We start from the raw sequence: 19,670 nt of genomic DNA on the forward strand, positions 1-19,670 counted from the left end.
TGTATAATATCAACTTCTTTCTTACTCTTCTACCCTTTCCAGGCACTCGATGGCACAGCAGTCAGAAATACAAGAGGCTGTGATCACAAAACCAAATAGCATCCTAAGGAAATCTGTTGATTTCTTTCCAAGGGGGAAGACTGGTTGCATAGTCAGCAAGACTAGGCTAACATTACTAGTTTGGAGTGGGAAGGAAAAATGGGTATTATTTTAAATTAGGCATACATGTGCCCCTTCATGCAAAACACAGTGATGATACAAAATAATCCTTAACTTCAAGAAGCCTATAATCTAGCGGAGGAAACAAAAGCAACATATGTTAACAAATTTAGCACTCTAATCCCAAAATGGAGCTTATTTAGATAACCTAGAAATAAAAAGTAAAGGTCATGGGGTATAAATTTTTGAGGAAGTGAAATGAAGGGGCCATTTGAAGTGAACCGAAATGGTTTAAATAAAGGAAAAGTGCATGTTACTGGCAGTAGAAAAAATGTGAGTGAAGAGGAAAAGCAACAAACAGGTTGCTTTTTCAACTTGAGTCTGCTGAAGTACCTCAGCAAATGGAAAAATAAAGGGGCAACTGGTGGTATCCTATTTGCTCAGAAAGATCCTCACCCACCCACTTAAAAGAAAAAATAATAATAATTTTTTTTAAATCCCCCTAAATCCTGTAAAGAAAACAGATCAAGATTTGGCAATTATTTTCTCTTAATGGTGGCAAGTCAATTTCATAAGAGCCACAGACCAGAACAGGTACATGTCATCAACAATAAAATGTAAAGAAAATCTCTAAGTATGATTAACGTATTTATTCAGTAGGAGGTCTAGTGAAAAAATATCTACCATGCTGATGCAAAAAATAATAATAAAAAACAAGAAATTCAGCCCAAGTTCCATTACCGATTTAATAGTTTCAAAATATAAGTTGCTGTAACTTCATATCTGCAACCTACCTCACATCAAGGTCACCCCCATCACTACCACTGCTGAGAAGCTCTGTGTTTTCAGTGACCTCAAAACAGCTAACATAATTTTCTAAAACTAATAATGTATTATACTTATTTAGCAGCTCATAGTTTTTCACAACCATTATATCCACTGGGTCTCAAAAATCACCCAGTGAGGTAAAACAGTGGTTACCCATCCCTATTTCACAAATAATATAACTGGAGACCAGGGGCACCTGGGTGGCTCAGTCAGCCTTCGGTTAAGTGTCAGGTCTTGATCCTGAGGTCCTGGGACAGAACCCTGCATGGGGGCTCCCTGCTCTGCAGGGCAATCTACTTCTCCTTCTGATCCTCCCCCCTGTTCATGCTGGAGCTCTCTAATGAAAAACAAAAAACAAAAAACAAATACTTAAAAAAAAAAAATACTGGAGACCAGATAGGTTAAGTGAATAGCTCAAGGTCACACAGCTACTAACTGGCACTGTATGAATTCCCAAGCCATTGTTTGTCTCTTTGCTGGAATGAGGTGCTTAAATAGGATCATAAAATCTTATCTAGATAACATAAATACAGTAATCTTAAAAGTTAGAATGGAAAGGTAAATATTCAAATTTACTTTGGTCAGTGAAAACACTGATTTTATACTGGTTTAGCATCCCCTTAATTTTTAAAAAAAATTATTTTAGCTTAGCAGCTTCTGGAACTCTAACTGCCAAATTCTAAAACTTTTAGAAAGGAAATGAAAAACTGAAACAAAAGGCGTGTTCACTGACACAAACTAAACAATAACCGTGAGCTCAGCAGACTTACAAACCCCTCAAACTATCTAAAAACTGGGAATCCAATAGAAATGATGATAACGTTATTTATATTCTACATTAATTATATGGCAATTCTTAAATCCTTATGGATACTGGCACATTCACAAAAAAGCAGATGTAGACAAAGCCCACAAACTCCAACCATATTAATATGTTCTCTTAAGTGTAAAATAAATGAAATAAAAACTCCCCAAACAATCTCACAATGATGTGTAAAAGCCACACTAATTCGTTAATGTTTCTGGGCCTGAAAATGGAGCAGGGCTGTTTCAGAAGAAATTTACTTTAAAATTTACTTCAAAATTCACACTTAGTATTGATCTCTTTGCATAATGAAAATAAACCTTAATAAAACTATCTGCATGCAACTGACTCTCTAACCTGATGATGCCATTCCTCAATCTTAACCGCCCCCCCAACCCCCTCCACCCCCGAGTAAATGCGACACACAGACACACCACACACAGGCCTCACATATAGGCCTCTTGCCTTTTTCCCCAACAACTAGGACCTTTGTTCCAAGCGTCGGTTTTTTGCCCCACTCAATAGCTCTTTCAACTTTCTACCCTGTATTTTTTGTTTTGTTTTGCTTTTAGAGAGGAGATCCTCAGCCTCAACTTTCTGGGTCTTTAAAAAATGAAATGCCAGAAATATCTACAGAGAGACTGGAGAGGAATAGAAAGTTGAATACAGCACTAAAGGGCCTACAAAACGGAGTAAAGCCCGGGGATCGGGTGATCTGGCAGCCCAGGCAAGATCCGGGAAAGGCCGACTAGGAAAGGAAGACAGCAGGGGAGCAGTTAGACGTCCACTAAGAACACATTCACTGCACTAAGAAACATACCCCTGAACCCCTCACACACAAACATTTACTCACTGACACAGTCCCTCCTTCAATTAACTAACGAAGCAATTAAACTCTACCCACCGCCAGACACGACGCTTAAGCTAAACGTCCCCAAAGTACAACGGCGTTATCAAAGACAAACGAACGTGTCTTAAGGGTTCAGGAGCAGCCCCTTCCGTTCCTTCTTACCACACAAGGTCCCCCCAGCAGTTCAAATGTGTTAAGTTATTTCCTCCCGATTTGCATGTGTTTTTAAATCGTTATTAATTCTTTTCCCTGTAGCAAATTAAGGATTCCTGTTACTCTAAGGAAGGAAGCGCCAAGAAGGACAGGATTTGGGATTTTTCCAGCCTTCGTTATTTGAACTCCCCTTAACTTGTTTCTGAACTAGAAACCCACTCACCATGGAGGAGGACGGAAGAGAGGGTGAACTGAATGGACAAACGATATAATAGGTTTTATGTAATCCACATATAAATAAATTAATCGCCTGACTCGCTTTGAATGCTAATACGATTGGAGTGACAACTGGTCCACCTCCCTCCCAAGTCCTGGACCCCCACCCCCGATTTCCACTCTGATCTATTCAGAAGCATGCTCTGCTCCTCTCAGTCTAAGTTTCTCGGCCTCTTTTCCAGCCCCCCTGCACGCCCGTCTCGTCGTCATCCTCACTCAATCTCAACTTCCCACGGCTAAAGAAACTGCCCAGCGCAGACCCCTGTCTCCGGCCTCGCCCGCCCACAACCCTCCCCCCCTTGGCAGGAAACCCCTTACTGCGGTCTAAAGTCACTCCGGCCTCTCCCTCCTCTGACCCTCGCTTCCCACAACTGTTGTCACTCGAGCTGCTCCCTAGTTTCCATTTCCGGGCCGTCCCCGGCCCTGGAGCCTCCCCTCTCCCGGTTTCCGGGCCCCCCGTCCCATTTCCGGGGAACCCTTGCCGTCTTTCACACCCCCCACCTGCACTTCCGGCCCCCCACTTTCTCGCTTCCTAGACGCCCTCCAAGCTCCAAAGCCCACTTCCGGCCCCCCCGGCCCCCACAGGGCTCCCCAAGATCCGCACGCCTTACCCCGGTTCCGTGAAGGGCCCTCCTCATCGCGGGGGGCCAAAGGGGGGACCCAGCGAAACCCCCCCCACTCCCGCCCGGCCCCGGTCTCCCTCGAGCGCCTCGCCCGTCAACCCCCGGCCCGGTCCTTCCGCGGCCCCGCCGCTGCCGCCGGGAGCAGGCCGAGCGGGGGCCGAATCGCGGCGATGACACAACCGGGCTTCCTAGGACTTTCTGTTCCAGCTCCTCCCCACCCCCCTTGCCACCCCCCCAACCCCTCAGCACAACGCCCTCCCCCAAGCCTGGCCCGGCCGCTCGGAACTGAGCCCTAATTACCTAGTTGGGCCCCAAAGTCTCCGGTCCGGACTCGGTGGCGCGGCAGTAACTTCCACTCGCTCCCCCCACCCCCCCCCGGCGGCGGCGGCGGCGGCGGCGGCTCCTCGGGTCCCTTCAATTATCAGCTGAGCCGCAGCACCGCGGCCGGCGTGCGCCTCCGCCCGCGCCGCCTCCCTCCCCTCCCGTTCCAACACCCTCCGGGAACTATTTTGCCCGCCGGCTTAGACTGACGAACTCGTCCGCGGGAAAGGCCCCGCTGCTTACTCGCGGCCCATCACATCGCCCCTCCCTCCCCCACCGCCCGGAGCGACTCTCCCAGCGGCCTGAGATCTCCTCCCGATCCCTTCGAGGGACCAGGAAGGGGAATGTGGGACTGTGCTTGGTATCCCTCCGCCGGGGTCACCCCCTCCCCTCCATGGTAGCAGGAACTAATTCCCTTTCGGGTCACCAGGGACCTGAGGTTTGAAATTTCACGGACCAGAGTTCTCTCAGACTCTTGGGAGAGAGGTCGACCACCCCAAGGCAGAAACCCCCCGCTAGTTGAAAAGCGGGGTTCGATTTAAACTAGGGCTTTGGCCCCATGACCCCAATCAAGCCCCGCCCCTTCCTGGTTGTCTTAGCGACGGCGGTGGCGTCCCAAGATGGCGTCGTGGCTGCCGGAGACTCTGTTCGAAATTGTAGGACAAGGCCCAGCGCCGAGCAAAGACTATTACCAGTTATTGGTCACCCGGTCCCAGGCAAGTGCGAGGCGCGGTTTACCCTCTCTAACACCCTGCCGCCCGGGTGGAGCGCGGAACGCGAGCTGCGCTAGGCCGAGAGCGACTGTGGCCCGCCGGAAGCGTCCGGTCCCAGCCCCGAGCCGGGAAGATTTCCCTCGTCACCTGGGCCTCCTCGGACGGCTCCTCTGTGGCCCGCGTCTCTTTTCCCAACCCCAGCCCGGCTCGTCCCTGGCGAGATTTTTTTGCCTTCCCACATCGCCGCCCTCTCCCTTCTTGCCACCCGGGGCTCCTACCCGCAGAGTTCCCTCCGCGCGAAGAGAAAAACAGGCGTCCCTGGCTGGCGTGCAACCTCACCTCAGCGTGGGAAGGAGAGAAAGAAAGACTCAGCCAAGTGTCCCAAGGAGGAGCCGGCAGGGGAGGGGAGAAAGGGAAGATCTCTTTTCCAGGGTAGGAGCTAATCATGGGATATTTTTAAAATCTCATTGTGGTCTTTCCGGTACCACGACCACATCAAAACTTCTTTATCTCTAGTAGGAATTGATCGTTGAGAGCTTTCCCCTTACCTTTTTGGAGCCCCTTCTATCCCATTGAAAGTGTGCGGGGGGTGGTACAAAAATGTTTCAGCTGCTCTGCGCGTCAGCCCCACCCATAATGACATCTGCTCCACAACAATAAGACCGAGGATTATGTTATCGCTGGAGTAAAGTAACCATCAGCCTATTTTTATGACTGCTTTAGCTATTTAAGGTGGGCTTTTTGGTTGATTTATTGTGCTCATGAAATGATCAGGTTGAACTGGGCCTCCACTAGGAACACATTTTCTGATTCCTGGCTGAGCTTAAGCCTGTCTCTGAGATAAAGCACCTTGTACTTTAACAGATGGTATTTCTATAAAATGAAATTTAGAATTTTGTATATATTTGTTTTGGTGTAGCTATTGAATATGGCATCAGTTTTCCCGTGAGCCCTTAAGTAGGCAAAGAATGCTTTTTTAATAGCTTCAAAAGCATCTTTTAAAAATAATATATGTATTTTTAAACCGGGTATTTATAAATATTGCAAGTATATCTATAATAAAAGCTTGATAACCTGTCAAACTTAGATATTTAATTGAACATTTTGGCGGGGGGATTTTTACACATTTAATTGGAATCATAAACGCTGAAATTCTTTTTTTTTTGTACATTTTTAGAACCATTTTCCATTCGTCTTAAGATGTATGATCCTACAGTTTTTCACTTTCTAACATTAATGATTGAAAGCAATAACACCTTACCATATTCATACTTTGTTTTCTATTTCCATCTACCTCACCTAAGTTAAAATGTTCTGTTTACAGTTTTTTCCATAATTTGTCTCTTAAAAAAATTTTTTTTGAGGATTTCTTTTTCTTGAAAGTACGTTATTACAAGTGTACTGTCATGTGTACTATCATGTCCTAAGCCTCAACGAATGAATACTTGTTTAGATTTTTATTTTAGTAAATTAACCATAGAGTGTTCCTGGCCATTAGTTTTCCCCAAGAATGCTTCTGTTGTTGATGTTCAGACTTTGCTCTGTTAGTCTAACTTGGGCACACGCCTTCTAACCACTGTGATTTATGAAACGCTCCTCCCCCACCCAAGTATTCTTACAGCTTTCTCTCTCTTATTTTTTCTTTTTTTTTTCATCTTCTTTCTTCTCTTTTATTTATTTCTTTCTCTCTTTCTCAGATCAAAAACTGACTTTCATTTGAGGCCCTATTCTTCATGTCAATTGCTTCTATATAAAATCATTTTCAAGCTGATTCATTTTCTTTTTTAAGCAGGCAGAATATATCCACTACAGTTCAGCCAGTGCATGTTCATCTCAAATCTGATTAATTCACTCTCTTTTTAAAGTAAAATTGGTTGTAAAAAATAGTAAGCCAAAAAAACAGTCTTTTCAGTCAACTGTCTTGAGAATATGCTATTTTCTGACCACAAGACAATTTTTCTAAGGCTCAGCACAGGAAACCAAACATCCACTAAGAGGTGGTCTGACATAAATAAATACTAAAACACTAGAATTAAAATGAGTTTTATAAGATGGACTTTTTCTGAAGTGACTTTCTAAAGTTTTTCCTCTCTTTCTTCCTTTATTTCCAAAAACGTTGTATATTATTCGAAATAGGCCCCAGATTTAGATGGATATTTCTGTCCCTCTGATTCTCTTTTTTATTCTTTCTCACTGCTTTTATTTTTATTGGCTTTAAATTGAAATAACTGCACATTTCACATGGATGTGAAGGCAGATATCTCTCATTAGGGTCATACCACTGTTGGTATAGTCCAGAATATAGATTTTATACATAAATTTTTTTTGCCTTCTTATTTATACAGTAACAGTAAATACATATTTTTATGCTTATAGAGGCATTCCCAATTAACAACTTAATAGCATGATTTTTTGTTTTTTCCCTAGAGAGGCACTTACAGAATATAATTTATGGTCAATATAGTTTCTCACATTTGATCTTTATAATGATCTGAAGGCTTAGAAAAATCACTGCACTGCTTTCTAAATCAAAGATTTATGCAATTATTTTCACTCTAGTTTTAGTAGTATATATATTTTCTTATATTGGATTCTAATTCTTTGAAAACTGCTAGATTCATAGTAAGTTAGAAATGGAAAGAACCTTGAATATTATTTAGGCAAAGGATACTCCATACTTTGCTTCTAAGAAAATCTTAAATTGTATTCCTGAATGAAGATCCTTTCCTTTATTTAATCAGCAAGTTGGCATTTACTATGGAGATGCAAAATACAAGATTTCTGGCTTCAAAGAATTCATCTTTCATTCCACAAATCTGTATTAAGCACCTTTTATGGCCAGGTACTGTTCTGGATGCTGAGAAAACATCAGTAAACCAAACAAAATCCCTCCTCTTGTGGAGCATGTAATCTAGGTGAGAGAATATACTTAGTGATTTGATTTATATAAACACTGAAATGGCTTTTCAAAAACAAAGGAAGTTCATAGCCAAGTTAATGGATAGCACAGATGATTTAAAATCTGAATCCAGAGGGGGGGAAAAAATCACTTTAGAGTAGGAGGCTCAGGAGGGTACAATGACCAGTCTTTTACTCTTGAAACTCTGTTTTCTTCGTTCTCTTGAAGTGGAAGTATTGCTTAAGATGGTCACCCCTGGTGACTTAAGTTTAATGTGACAAACGATGGAAAACTGCTAGAAACAGTAATTGTATGATGAGAATTGACAGATAGTGGCCTCTTGCACCTGTGTTAGGCAGTCGTCCCAAGAGTACCAACATGTGATAGTCCGTCCAGCGAATGAAAGGAGGAAGAATGAGTAATAGATTACCTTAATTTACCTATTTTACTTAAGCCTACTAAAAACTCCAAAAAGATACCTAAAGCTAATGTCCTCTGGAAAGAAAAAGAAAGAAGAAAGAAAAGAAATTCCAAAAGCTCACTCCTCAAAAATAACAAATATTTTTGATGTGCTTTAGAGTTGTAGCTCTGACAGAAAACATGTGAGGTCGCATGGCAGCCTGTGACAGGAAACTGTCCTCTCCAAAGACTTCTGAAAAAGGAATTAAAAGGATTTAGACTTAGTGGCTGATGTTTAGGCTTTGCAACAAAGAATCCGGCCAATAACTGTTTCAGACTGCACAGCAATTTTAAAGATTTTAAGATTCAAGCACAACCTAATAAAAATGTTAATACATGCGCCCTTTGACCCTGCAAGTCCATTTCTAGGATTTCATACACAAAAATGCTTTCACCTATGTACTAGGATATGTGAGCAGGAAGTTCACCAGAGTGAAATAATTATAAAAATACACTTCCATTAGTGGAAATTTCGTTACACTGAATCATTCAAACCAACGAATACTATACATCCTTTTAACAACAATGTGATGGATCTCTTTAGTAGAACAGATCTTAAGCAAGAAGAGTAAGTTTCTGGGTTAAACATTACCGTGATGATCCCATTTTAAAAAAAACGACCACCACAAGAGTTGTATTTTGTTTTGAATAAATGTTAATGAAATTTAAATAAATGTCAGAGGAAACAGTTGAAGCTCTTCACTCTGAGGGTTGGAATTTTGGATTGCTTTCACTTTCTGCATTATATATATATGTGTGTGTATATATATATATTTTTTTTTAAGATTTTATTTATTTATTTGACAGAGATCACAGGTAGGCAAAGAGACTGGCAGAGAAAGGAAGGGAAGCAGACTCCCTGCTGAGCAGAGAGCCCAATGTGGGGCTCCATCCCAGTACCCTGGGATCATGACCTGAGCCAAAGGCAGAAGCTACCCACTGAGCCACCCAGGCGCCCCTGCATTATTTATTTTTGAAAGCTCCCAAGTTTTTCTACAGTGAACATTTATTTTTATGATCCGAGAAAAGCAATAAAAATTGAAAATGAAAATGTGAGCAGATAGCACTTATTCTGAGAAGTTGGCCTGCTCTGTACTTGCATCTGTTGCACCGGTATCACCTCTGAGCCACCTCCCATCACATGATGGGCAGCATTAATAACTGTCACCAGAGACTGCTGCCCGGGGGAGGGGGTGGTTCTAATTCAACAAATTCAGAGAGTGCAAATGGGTTGAATACTTATGAAATTTTAATGTCTAGAAATTCCGGATTTTATGGGGTCTTTTGCCTTTTAGTTTTTTTTTTTTTTTAAAGATTTTATTTATTTATTTGACAGACAGAGATCACAAGTAGGCAGAGAGGCAGGCAGAGAGAGAGAGAGAGGAGGAAGCAGGCTCCCTGCTGAGCAGAGAGCCCGATGCGGGACTCGATCCCAGGACCCTGAGATCATGACCTGAGCCGAAGGCAGCGGCTTAACCCACTGAGCCACCCAGGCACCCCTTGCCTTTTAGTTTTTTAATGTAGGTAATACTTTTGAGAAAGTAAAAGATTATCTTCTGTTGCTTTGTTGGGGGTGAGATAGTACGAAGGAGCCCTTAAGGAACAGAACTTCTCAAGTAAATTAAAATTATATTAACTCGGGGCATCTAGGTGGCTCAGTGCGTTAAAGCCTCTGCCTTCGGCTTAGGTCATGATCCCAGGGTCCTGGGATTCAGCCCCTCATCAGGCTCTCTGCTCTGCAGGGAGCCTGCATCCCCCTCTCTCCCTGCCTGCCTCTCTGCCTACTTGTGATCTCTGTCTGTCAAATAAATAAAATCTTTTTTAAAAATTATATTAACTAGACACCAGGTTGCACATTTTAGAAGGCGGATGGAGTGCAGTCAAATTGAGATCATGATGGTACTTCCCCAGGGGACCTAGGAACCCCTAAATCATGCTCTACTCTACCCCACATAAGGTCCACAAGAGTCACAGGCATAGAGAAGAGAAAGCAAAGGAGAGTAAAACATACATTCCTTTTTTGTTTCTGGTTACTCTTTCCTTGTCCCTAAGGGACTGTCTCCCACTAATGGACTGAATGTTTCTGCTATCTGTTTCGCCCATTGTGCCCAATGGTCACCATCCACAACCAAAATGTTTCTGCACAGAATGTCCAGAATTCAGTGGAATATTTGCATTCGCTTATTTTCCTCTTCCCTGTTATTTTACGGTTGACTTCTCCTCGTTTGGGGGCTGGCTCTTTGTCTCCGAAAGTCCCTCATTTTTCCCTCTGCTGTTAAATATAAGCTTTTTCCTTCTTTGCTCTTAGAGCTTTCAGCTTCAGCCCAGCCCTCCCCTGGCCCTCCTCAGGAGTGTTTTGGTTTTCCCTCCCGCTCTTAGCAGTACCCACAGTGAACACCCTTCCCTGCCCTACAGGTTCTGCCAGGTGTTTCTGCCTACTGCATTATCCTTCTATTCCTCAGATCTGACACACTTCAGAAAAATGATTCCTAACCTGTGCTACTCTGGGATGCACCCAATTCCAGCTGTGAAATTGCTTTTGATCAGAAATTTAAATTCCCTTTAATTTTTCAAAGTGACATGTGGCACTTTCCAGGAGAGAGGGATAAAAATACAAATAAGGGGTTAAAATCTTGAAAATGACAATATTCAGTGCTCTACCATATTATAACCCAGTTGTCAAGTGGCTCCTAAACCCTCATTTCAAAATTCCATGACAGCTTGACAGAGCTCCAATATCATCTTTTCTCAGGTAAATGATTCATTCAGCATCTGAGAGCACCTCCTCAATCTGGGCAGTTCATTTGGTCTCACCCTGCATTGACACATATTTGTCTCCTAATTATATGGGGCAGTAGAGCACTGAATTGGGAGTCACTGAGTCATGGATTCTTTTGTTGTTCCTGCTAGTCTGCAAGCTCTTGACCTGGGGCAAGGCACTTAAGTTGTCTGGGCCCCAATTGTCTCATCAACATTGTAAGGTTACTACTCTAAGAGATCACAAAGGTTTATTCCATTTCTAAAGTGCTATTTTGTATGAAAGTAGTGTTTCGCCCTGGAAAAAGTAATGGATTTTTTTTTTAAAAGAAAAATTAGATTTGCATTGAAGATTGTGTGTTAGTAGCTATGTGACCTATATAAGTCTTTACCTGCCTAAGGTTCCATTTCTTCATCCATAAAATGAACAATGAAAAAATCAACTCTTTGCTATTTCACTGATATGGGAAGAACAGATACATATAAAAAGCACTCCAGGCCAGGGTTTCTCAAAGAGAGCTTGAATCATCAAATGAGATTGGAAAATCCTGGGTTAAACACAATCTATTTTCTTCTCTTCTGCATTTGTCAGAGCCTTTAAAATCCTGCTGTCCACCATGAATCTCCCAAGAGGAAACTGTACCATGGAGCTTTTCCTGTAGGCTGGTGACTGTGGGACCCTTTTTTCTCTCTGAACATCTCCAGAGCTAAGGTTCTGGGGAATGCTAACTGGAAAATACCCAGTAGTGTGCCTGGTACAAGAGCAGCAAATACTGAAGAAATGTTTAAATATTTACATGGTCTTCTTCCAATGCCAAATCAGCCATATTTCACCTTTTTTTTTTTTTAAGATTTTATTTTATTTTATTTTATTTTTTGAGAGAGAGAAAGCATGAGTAGGGGGAGGGGAAGAGGGAAGAAGCAGGCTCCCCACTGAGCAAGGACCTGCCCCCCACCCCCATTCCGGAATCATGATCTGAGCCAAAGGCAGATGCTTAGCTGACTGAACCACCCAGACACCCCTAAATTTCACCTTTTCATGAAAATCATTATTGGTACTCTCGAATCCTATTTTTTTTTATTTTTTTATTTTTACACTTAGCTTGTATTTCTACAAAAATACCTGTTGGTGTTTTGATTGGGATTACAATGAATATATAGCTCAATTTTTGGTGAATTGACATCTCCACAATATCATGGTTCCAATCCACAAATATAGTATATCCGTCTTTTAAAATTATTTTTTAGGTATTCCTTAATTTTGGTTATGGATTTCTTATAGTATAGAAATCTTATATATATATTTTGCTAGATTTCTAGGTGTTTGACTATTTTAAGTTATCTTCTCAAAATTGTATTTTCTATTGGTAGCTACTAATAAAAACGATTTTAAGATTTTTTTTTTAATTTATTGGCGAGAGAGACAGTGAGAGAGAGCATGAGCGAGGAGAAGGTGAGAGGGAGAAACAGACTCCCTGTGGAGCTGGGAGCCCAATGCAGGACTCAATTCCAGAACTCTGGGATCGTGACCCAAGCCAAAGGCTGCTGCTTAACCAACTGGGCCACCCAGGTGCCAAAAAAACAGTTGATTTTTGCTTCTAGTAAATATCCTTTTATCTGGTGATCCTACCAAGTCACTTACTAATTTTAGTGATTCATATTTTTTCAGATTTTATGACAAATTCATGTCCTCTGAGCATAGTGATATATTTCTTCCTTTCGAATCCTCATGTCCTACTTGACATTGGCTAAGACTTCCTCTAAAATGTTGAAGAAAGGGGCGCCTGGGTGGCTCAGTTGGTTGGACGACTGCCTTCGGCTCAGGTCATGATCCTGGAGTCCCGGGATCAAGTCCCACATCAGGCTCCCAGCTCCACGGGGAGTCTGCTTCTCTCTCTGACCTTCTCCTTGCTCGTGCTCTCTCTCACTGTCTCTCTCTCAAATAAATAAATAAAAATCTTTAAAAAAAAATAAATAATAAAAAAAAAAATAAAATGTTGAAGAAAGATGATGACACCAGGCATTCTTGTCTTGTTCCCTAGACTTATGGGGAAAGCTTTCAGTTTTCTGCCAAAGAGTGTGATGTGTGCTGTAGGTTTTTTCAAATCAGGTTTAAGGTGTATCCTTTTATTTGTCAAAAGTTTCTATTCTGAATAGATAATGAATCTTATTTTTCAAAAAAATTTAAAAGAACCCACTAAGGTCTTTCAGCTATATTCTAAAGTTCAAGGTTGCTGTTTTTCTCTAAATTATTATTGAGGTTATTATAAACTGAGTGCTTCCTGGCTCCAGGACCATCATACTCTGCATTCCTTAAAGAACACCCGTTATTTTCTCATGCTATCTGTGTGAATTTGGTCCCAATCACTAGAATCACTTCCTGTCATATCCCCACATCCAAATTCTCCCCCTCCTTTGAGTCTCATCTAAAATGCCTGCTTAAGGGGCACCTGGGTAGCTCAGTCAGTTAAGCATCCGACTCTTGATTTCCTTTCAGGTCATGATCTCAGGTTGTGAGATCTATCCCTGTGTCCAGCTCTGCACTGGGCACAGAACCTGCTTAAGATTGTCTCTCTCCAGGGGCGTCTGGATGGCTCAGTGGGTTAAAGCCTCTGCCTTCGGCTCAGGTCATGATCTCAGGGTCCTGGGATTGAGCCCCGCATTGGGCTCTCTGCTCGGTGGGGAGCCTGCTTTCCCTTCTTTCTCTTCCTGCCTCTCTGCCTACTTGTGATCGCTCTGTCAAATAAATAAATACATAATCTTAAAAATATATACATATATATAGTCTCTCTCCAGGGCACCTGGGTGGCTCAGTGGTTAAGAGTGTACCTTCAGCTCAGGTCATGATCTCAGGGTCCTGGGATTCAGCCTCGAGTCAGGCTGACTGCTCAGCAGGAGTCTGCTTCTCTAACCCTCCCCTCTCTCATGCTCTCTCTCCATCTTCCTCTACCCTTCCTTCCCCAATCTCTCTAATAAAAATAAGTAAATAAATGCCCACTTAACATTTGAAATCAGTGGGGAAATGAAGAACCATTGAGTAATTATTATAACAACTGGCTATCAAACAGCCACAAAATAAGAAAAAAATTAACTAAGTCCCTATCTCATACTGTCCATTAAAAATATTTTATATGGATTGAAGAAGTACATGTTATGCACAAAGCATACAATAGGAACGTACCATAAGAAAATAAAGGAGAATATTATTTGAGTCTGGAAGTAGGTAGAGTCTTCACAAAACTCAAATCTGGGAGCCATAAAAGAAAAGAATGGCAGATCAAGTACATTTATTTTTTTTTTATTTTTTATTTATTTATTTGACAGATAGAGATCACAGGTAGGCAGAGAGAGAGAGGAGGAAGCAGGCTCCCTGCCGAGCAGAGAGCCCAATGCGGGACTCGATCCCAGGACCCTGAGATCATGACCTGAGCCGAAGGCAGCGGCTTAACCCACTGAGCCACCCAGGCGCCCGATCAAGTACATTTAAAATAAAGTTTTGGGATGCCTTGGTGGCTCAGTTGGTTAAGCATCTGCCTTCAGCTCTGGTCCTATGCTGAGTCCCATGGGGTTCCTTGCTCAGCAGAGAAATTGCTTCTCCCTCTGCCTATTGCTCCCCCTGCTTGTGAGCTCTCTCTCACACACAAATAAAATCTTAAAAATAAATAAATATAAATAAAATGAAATACAGTTTTGTGGGTGCCAGGTTGGCTTACTCGAGCATGTGACTCTTGATCTTACAGTTGTAAATTTGAGGCCCCATGTTGGGTGTAGAGATTACTTAAGCATAAAATATTTTTTTAATAAAAAATAAAGTTTGTTTCATGAATGATACTTAAAATTAATAAATTGCCTGGGAGAAAATGTTGGCTACAGATTTTGTAGGCAAAGGGTTAACATACGCAGTACCTAAAGATTATTATTTTTACAAATTTGACAAAATTTAACTCTCATTTAAGACAAAAACTCTCAGCAAGGCAATATAGAAGACACATACCTAGCATAATAAAGTCATATACTGTATGTATGACAAGCCTGCAGCTAACATCATAATCAATGGCAATAACTGAAAGTTTTTCTTCTAAAATCACGAATGAGACAAGGATGCCCACTCATTAGTTTTATTCAACATAGTATTGGAAATCCTAACCACAGCAATTAAGCAAGAAAAAGAAATAAAAGTATCCATATTGTAAAGGAACAAGTGAAACTATCACTCTTTGCAGATGACATATTCTAGAAAGCTAAAAATTCCATCAGAAAACGATTAGAACTAGTAAACAAATTCAGGAAGGTTATAGGATACAAAATCAATACATGAAAACCCGTTGCATTTCTGTACACTGATAATGAACTATTAGAAAAAGAATTTAAGAAAATAATTCCAGGGGCACCTGGGTGGCTCAGTGGTTAAGGCCTCTGCCTTTGGCTCGGGTCATGATTCCAGGGTCCTGGGATAGGGCCCCGCATTGGGCTCTCTGCTCAGCGGGGAGCCTGCCTCCTCCTCTCTCTCTCTCTCTCTCTCTCTGCCTGCCTCTCTGCCTACTTGTGATGTGTCAAATAAACAAATAAAATCTTTAAAAAGAAAAAAGAAAATAATTCCATTTATAATTATATCAAAAAGATTTAAAATACCAAGAAATAAATTTAACCAAGGAAGTAAAAGACCTGTGTATTGAGGGGCGCCTGGGTGGCTCAGTGGGTTAAGCCGCTGCCTTCGGCTCGGGTCATGATCTCAGGGTCCTGGGATCGAGTCCTGCATCGGGCTCTCTGCTCGGCAGGGAGCCTGCTTCCTCCTCTCTCTCTCTCTCTCTCTGCCTGCCTCTCTGCCTACTTGTGATCTCTCTCTGTCAAATAAATAAAATAAATAAAAATCTTAAAAAAAAAAAAAAAGGACCTGTGTATTGAAAACTACAAGACATTAGTGAAAGAATTTAAAGGGGTGCCCAAGTGGCTCAGTCATTAAGCATCTGCCTTCACTTCAGGTCATGATCCCAGGTACCTGGGATCAAGCCCCACATCGGGCTTCAGGCTCCCTGCTTGGCAGGAAGCCTGCTTCTCCCTCTCCCACTCCCCCTGCTTATGTTCCCTCTCTCACTGTCTTTCGTTCTCTTTCTGTCAAATAAATAAACTCTTTTTTTAAAAAAAGAATTTAAAGAAGACACAAATAAATGGAAAGATATTCCATATTCATGGATTGGAAGAATTAATACTGTTGAAATATACATATTACCCAAAGCAAGCTACAGATTCAGTGCAATCCATATCAAAATTGTACAAGCATTTTTCACAGAAATAGAACAAACAGTCCTAAAATTTTTATGAATTCATAAAAGACCCTGAATGGCCAAACCAATCATGAGAAAACAAAGCTGGAAGTGTCACGCTCCCTGATTTCAAAGTGTATTGCAAAGCTTTAATAATTAACTAGTGTGCTATTGGCACAAAAATAAACACATAGATCAGTGGGACAAAATAGAAAGCCCAGAAATAAACCCACATATGTATGGTCATTTAATTTAAGACAAAGGAACCAAGAATATACACTGAGGAAAGGACAGTTTCTTCAGTAAATGATATTGGGAAAATTAGACAGTCACACACAGAAGAATAAAAATGGACCACTATCTTACACCATATACAAACTCAAAATGTCCTAAAGATGAATGTTAAGACATGAAACCATAAAAATCCTGGAAGAAAACAGGCAGTAAGCTTCTTGACAGAAGTCTTGGTGATGATTTTTTCAATCTGACACCCAAAGCAAAACCAACAACAGCAAAAATGTAAACATGTGGGGGCGCCTGGGTGGCTCAGTGGGTTAAGCCGCTGCCTTCGGCTCAGGTCATGATCTCAGGGTCCTGGGATCGAGTCCCGCATCGGGCTCTCTGCTCAGCAGGGAGCCTGCTTCCTCCTCTCTCTCTGCCTGCCTCTCTGCCTGCTTGTGATCTCCCTCTGTCAAATAAATAAATAAAATCTTTAAAAAAAAAAAAATGTAAACATGTGGGACCACATCAAACTTAAAAGCTTCAGCATAGCAAAAGTAGCCATCAACAAAATGAAGAGAAATGTACTGAACGAGAGAAGACATTTATGAATGATATATCTGATAAGGGACTAATATCCACAATATATAAAGAACTCCTACAACTCAATATCAAAAAACAAAAACAAATCCCATTTTTCAATGGGCAAAAGATATAAATAGACATTTTTCCAAGGGAGACATACCAGTGGCCAAGAGATACAGAAAGATGCTCTACATACAATCATCAGAGAAATGCAAATCAAAACAATAATGAAATACCACCTCATACCTGTCTGAATGGTTAGTTTCAAAAAGATGTAACAAGTGTTGGTGAGGATGTGCAGAAAAGAAGCCCTTCATGTGCTGTTGGTGGGAAGCAGTATAGAGATTCTCCAAAAAATTAAAAATGAGGGCGCCTGGGTGGTTCAGTGGGTTAAAGCCTCTGCCTTCGGCTCAGGTCATGATCCCAGGATCTTGGAATCGAGCCCCGCATCGGGCTCTCTGCCCGAGGAAAGGCTGCTTCCTCTTCTCTCTCTGACTGCCTCTCTGCCTACTTGGGATCTCTCTCTGTCAAATAAATAAATAAAATCTTTTAAAAAAATTAAAAATAAAGCTACCATATGATTCAGCAATTAGACTTCAGGGTACTTATATCCAAGGAAAGCAAAAATACTAATTTAAAAGATTTATGCACCCTCATGTTCATTGCAGCATTATTTATAGTAGCCAAGATATGAAAACAACTTAAGTGTCCACCATCAGATGAATGGACAAAGATGTGGTAGTACAGGGGTTCCTGGGTGACTCAGTCGTTAAGCGTGTGCCCTTGGCTCAGGTCATGATCCCAGAGCCCTGGGATCAAGCCCCATACCGAGCTCCCTGCTCAGCGGGAAGCTTGCTTCCTCCTCTCCCACTCCCCCTGCTTGTAATCCCTCTCTAGATGTGTCTGTCTCTGTCAATAAATAAATAAAATCTTAAAAATAAAAAAAAGAGGTGTAGTACACACACACACAAATATTATTCAGCCATAAAAAAGAATGAAATCTTGCTATTTGCAACAACATAGATGGACCTAGAGGGTATTATGCTAAATGAAATAAGGCAGACAAAGACAAAAGACAAATACCTTGTGACCTCCATTACATGTGAAATTTAATATATGTGTTTATACATATATATGTATGTTTATGTATCATGCATGCATGCACGAATGTATATATGAAACTCATATATAGAACAGATTGGTAGTTGCCAGAACCAGGGGGTTGGGATTGGGAGAAATGGGTGATTTTTTTTTTTTTTTAGTTTAAATAACTTGATTTTTTTAAAAAGTAAATAACTATGCTGGTATTCTAAGATCTTTCTAATATTTAGTATTTCTAGGGGCACCTGGGTGACTCAGTCAGTTGGGTATCTGCCTTCAGCTCAGCTCATGATCTCTCAGGGTCCTGAGATTGAGTCTTGTGTCAGGCACCCTGCTCAGCAGGAAGTCTGCTTTTCCCTCAGCCCCTCTCCCCTGCTCGTGCTCCCTCTCTCAAAAGTAAATAAATAAAATTTTTTTTTTAAAGATTTTATTTATTTATTTGACAGAGAGAGATCACAAGCAGGCTGAGAGGCAGGCAGAGAGAGAGGAGGAGGCAGGCTCCCTGCTGAGCAGAGAGCCCGATGCGGGCCTCGATCCCAGGACCCTGAGATCATGACCTGAGCCGAAGGCAGCGGCTTAACCCACTGAGCCACCCAGGCGCCCAATAAATAAAATTTTTAAAAAGAATAAGTCTTTACTGTGGGTTTAAAAAGAATAAAACTTTACTATGGGGGCACCTGGGTGGCTCAGTGGGTTAAGCCTCTGCCTTTGGCTCAGGTGATGATCCTAGGGTCCTGGGATCAAGCCCCGCATTGGGCTCTCTGCTCAGCAGGGAGCCTGCTTCCCTTCCTCTCTCTGCCTGCCTCACTGCCTACTTGTGATCTCTGTCAAATAAATAAATAAAATCTTAAAAAAAAAAACACTTTACTATGAATTAGCATTGAAATAGATATGATTACTTTAGTAAAAAATCAGTTTGTTTGTTTTTTTACTAAAGGTCTCAGTGAACAATTATTCACCTAAGAAGCATCTTAAAATCCAGTCAGTCAAATAGAATTTTTTCGATCCCTCTAAAGCCACCTTTTAATAACAAACCTAATCATTATAATAATAGTAAGCATTACTGAGTGCTTATAACAGGTGAGGCATTTAATCCTTGTAATGAGCTTATAAAGGAGGTACGATTGTTATATAGATGAGAAATTGGGATTTAGGGAGTTTAAATAAATTGCCTGGAATCTGTACATTATGGCCAAGAAGAGAATAACCTTTGGCCAGCCTTACTTACTCACTCTGGGCTTTTTCCAAATGCTATAGCTACATTTCCATTTCTGTTTTAAAAAAAGAAAGAGAAAAAATTTTTCAATGAAAACAACGAATGACTCAGAATGATTCAGAGATTAATATGCAACAAATTGCTCTTGAAGTAGTCCTCCCCTTCAAGTTTCCACCTAAAAAAAAAAAAAAAAACCATCCTTGACCCTGCGTCCCTTTGTGTCTCTCATCTTTTAATCTTTTCCTTTACAAACGACTCACTGCTCCATGACCCTTTCTTTCCTTCCTTCCTTCAGACAGCTCCTACCTTCCTCTTACTCCTGGTATGTTATGAGGTAACTCTGTAATTGCCAAAACTAAAGGATACCTTATGACAGCATACTTGACATTTCATGCTGTTGATCAGCCTTTTCTTGAAATGCTTCCCTTCTTTATAGCTCCTG

At 41.4% G+C, this 19,670-nt stretch overlaps 2 protein-coding genes across 18 annotated transcripts in view; one reads left to right on the forward strand and one right to left on the reverse strand.

The window, feature by feature from the left end:
- Positions 1-5,294, reverse strand: part of TRIP12 (thyroid hormone receptor interactor 12) — a 146,728-nt gene extending 141,434 nt beyond the window's left edge. For 10 of the 17 annotated variants that reach the window (XM_044241793.1, XM_044241792.1, XM_044241789.1 and 7 more), the window contains exon 1: positions 3,995-4,095. The gene's annotated coding sequence lies outside the window, so the exon portion shown is untranslated. Of the gene's footprint in view, positions 1-3,389; positions 3,469-3,682; positions 3,701-3,994; positions 4,096-5,006; positions 5,070-5,276 lie in introns of those variants that run through there. The other 7 variants (XM_044241794.1, XM_044241791.1, XM_044241790.1 and 4 more) reach the window with 5 other exon arrangements.
- FBXO36 (F-box protein 36) overlaps positions 4,616-19,670 on the forward strand; it is a 92,639-nt gene continuing 77,584 nt past the window's right edge. Inside the window, exon 1 of the mRNA XM_044241796.1 lies at positions 4,616-4,731. Within this exon, the coding sequence (XP_044097731.1) occupies positions 4,636-4,731 (96 nt within the window). The 5' untranslated portion in view covers positions 4,616-4,635. The remainder of the gene's footprint in view (positions 4,732-19,670) is intronic.

Source organism: Neovison vison, chromosome 3, assembly GCF_020171115.1.
Source record: "Neovison vison isolate M4711 chromosome 3, ASM_NN_V1, whole genome shotgun sequence".
Classification (NCBI taxonomy): Eukaryota; Metazoa; Chordata; class Mammalia; order Carnivora; family Mustelidae; genus Neogale; species Neogale vison.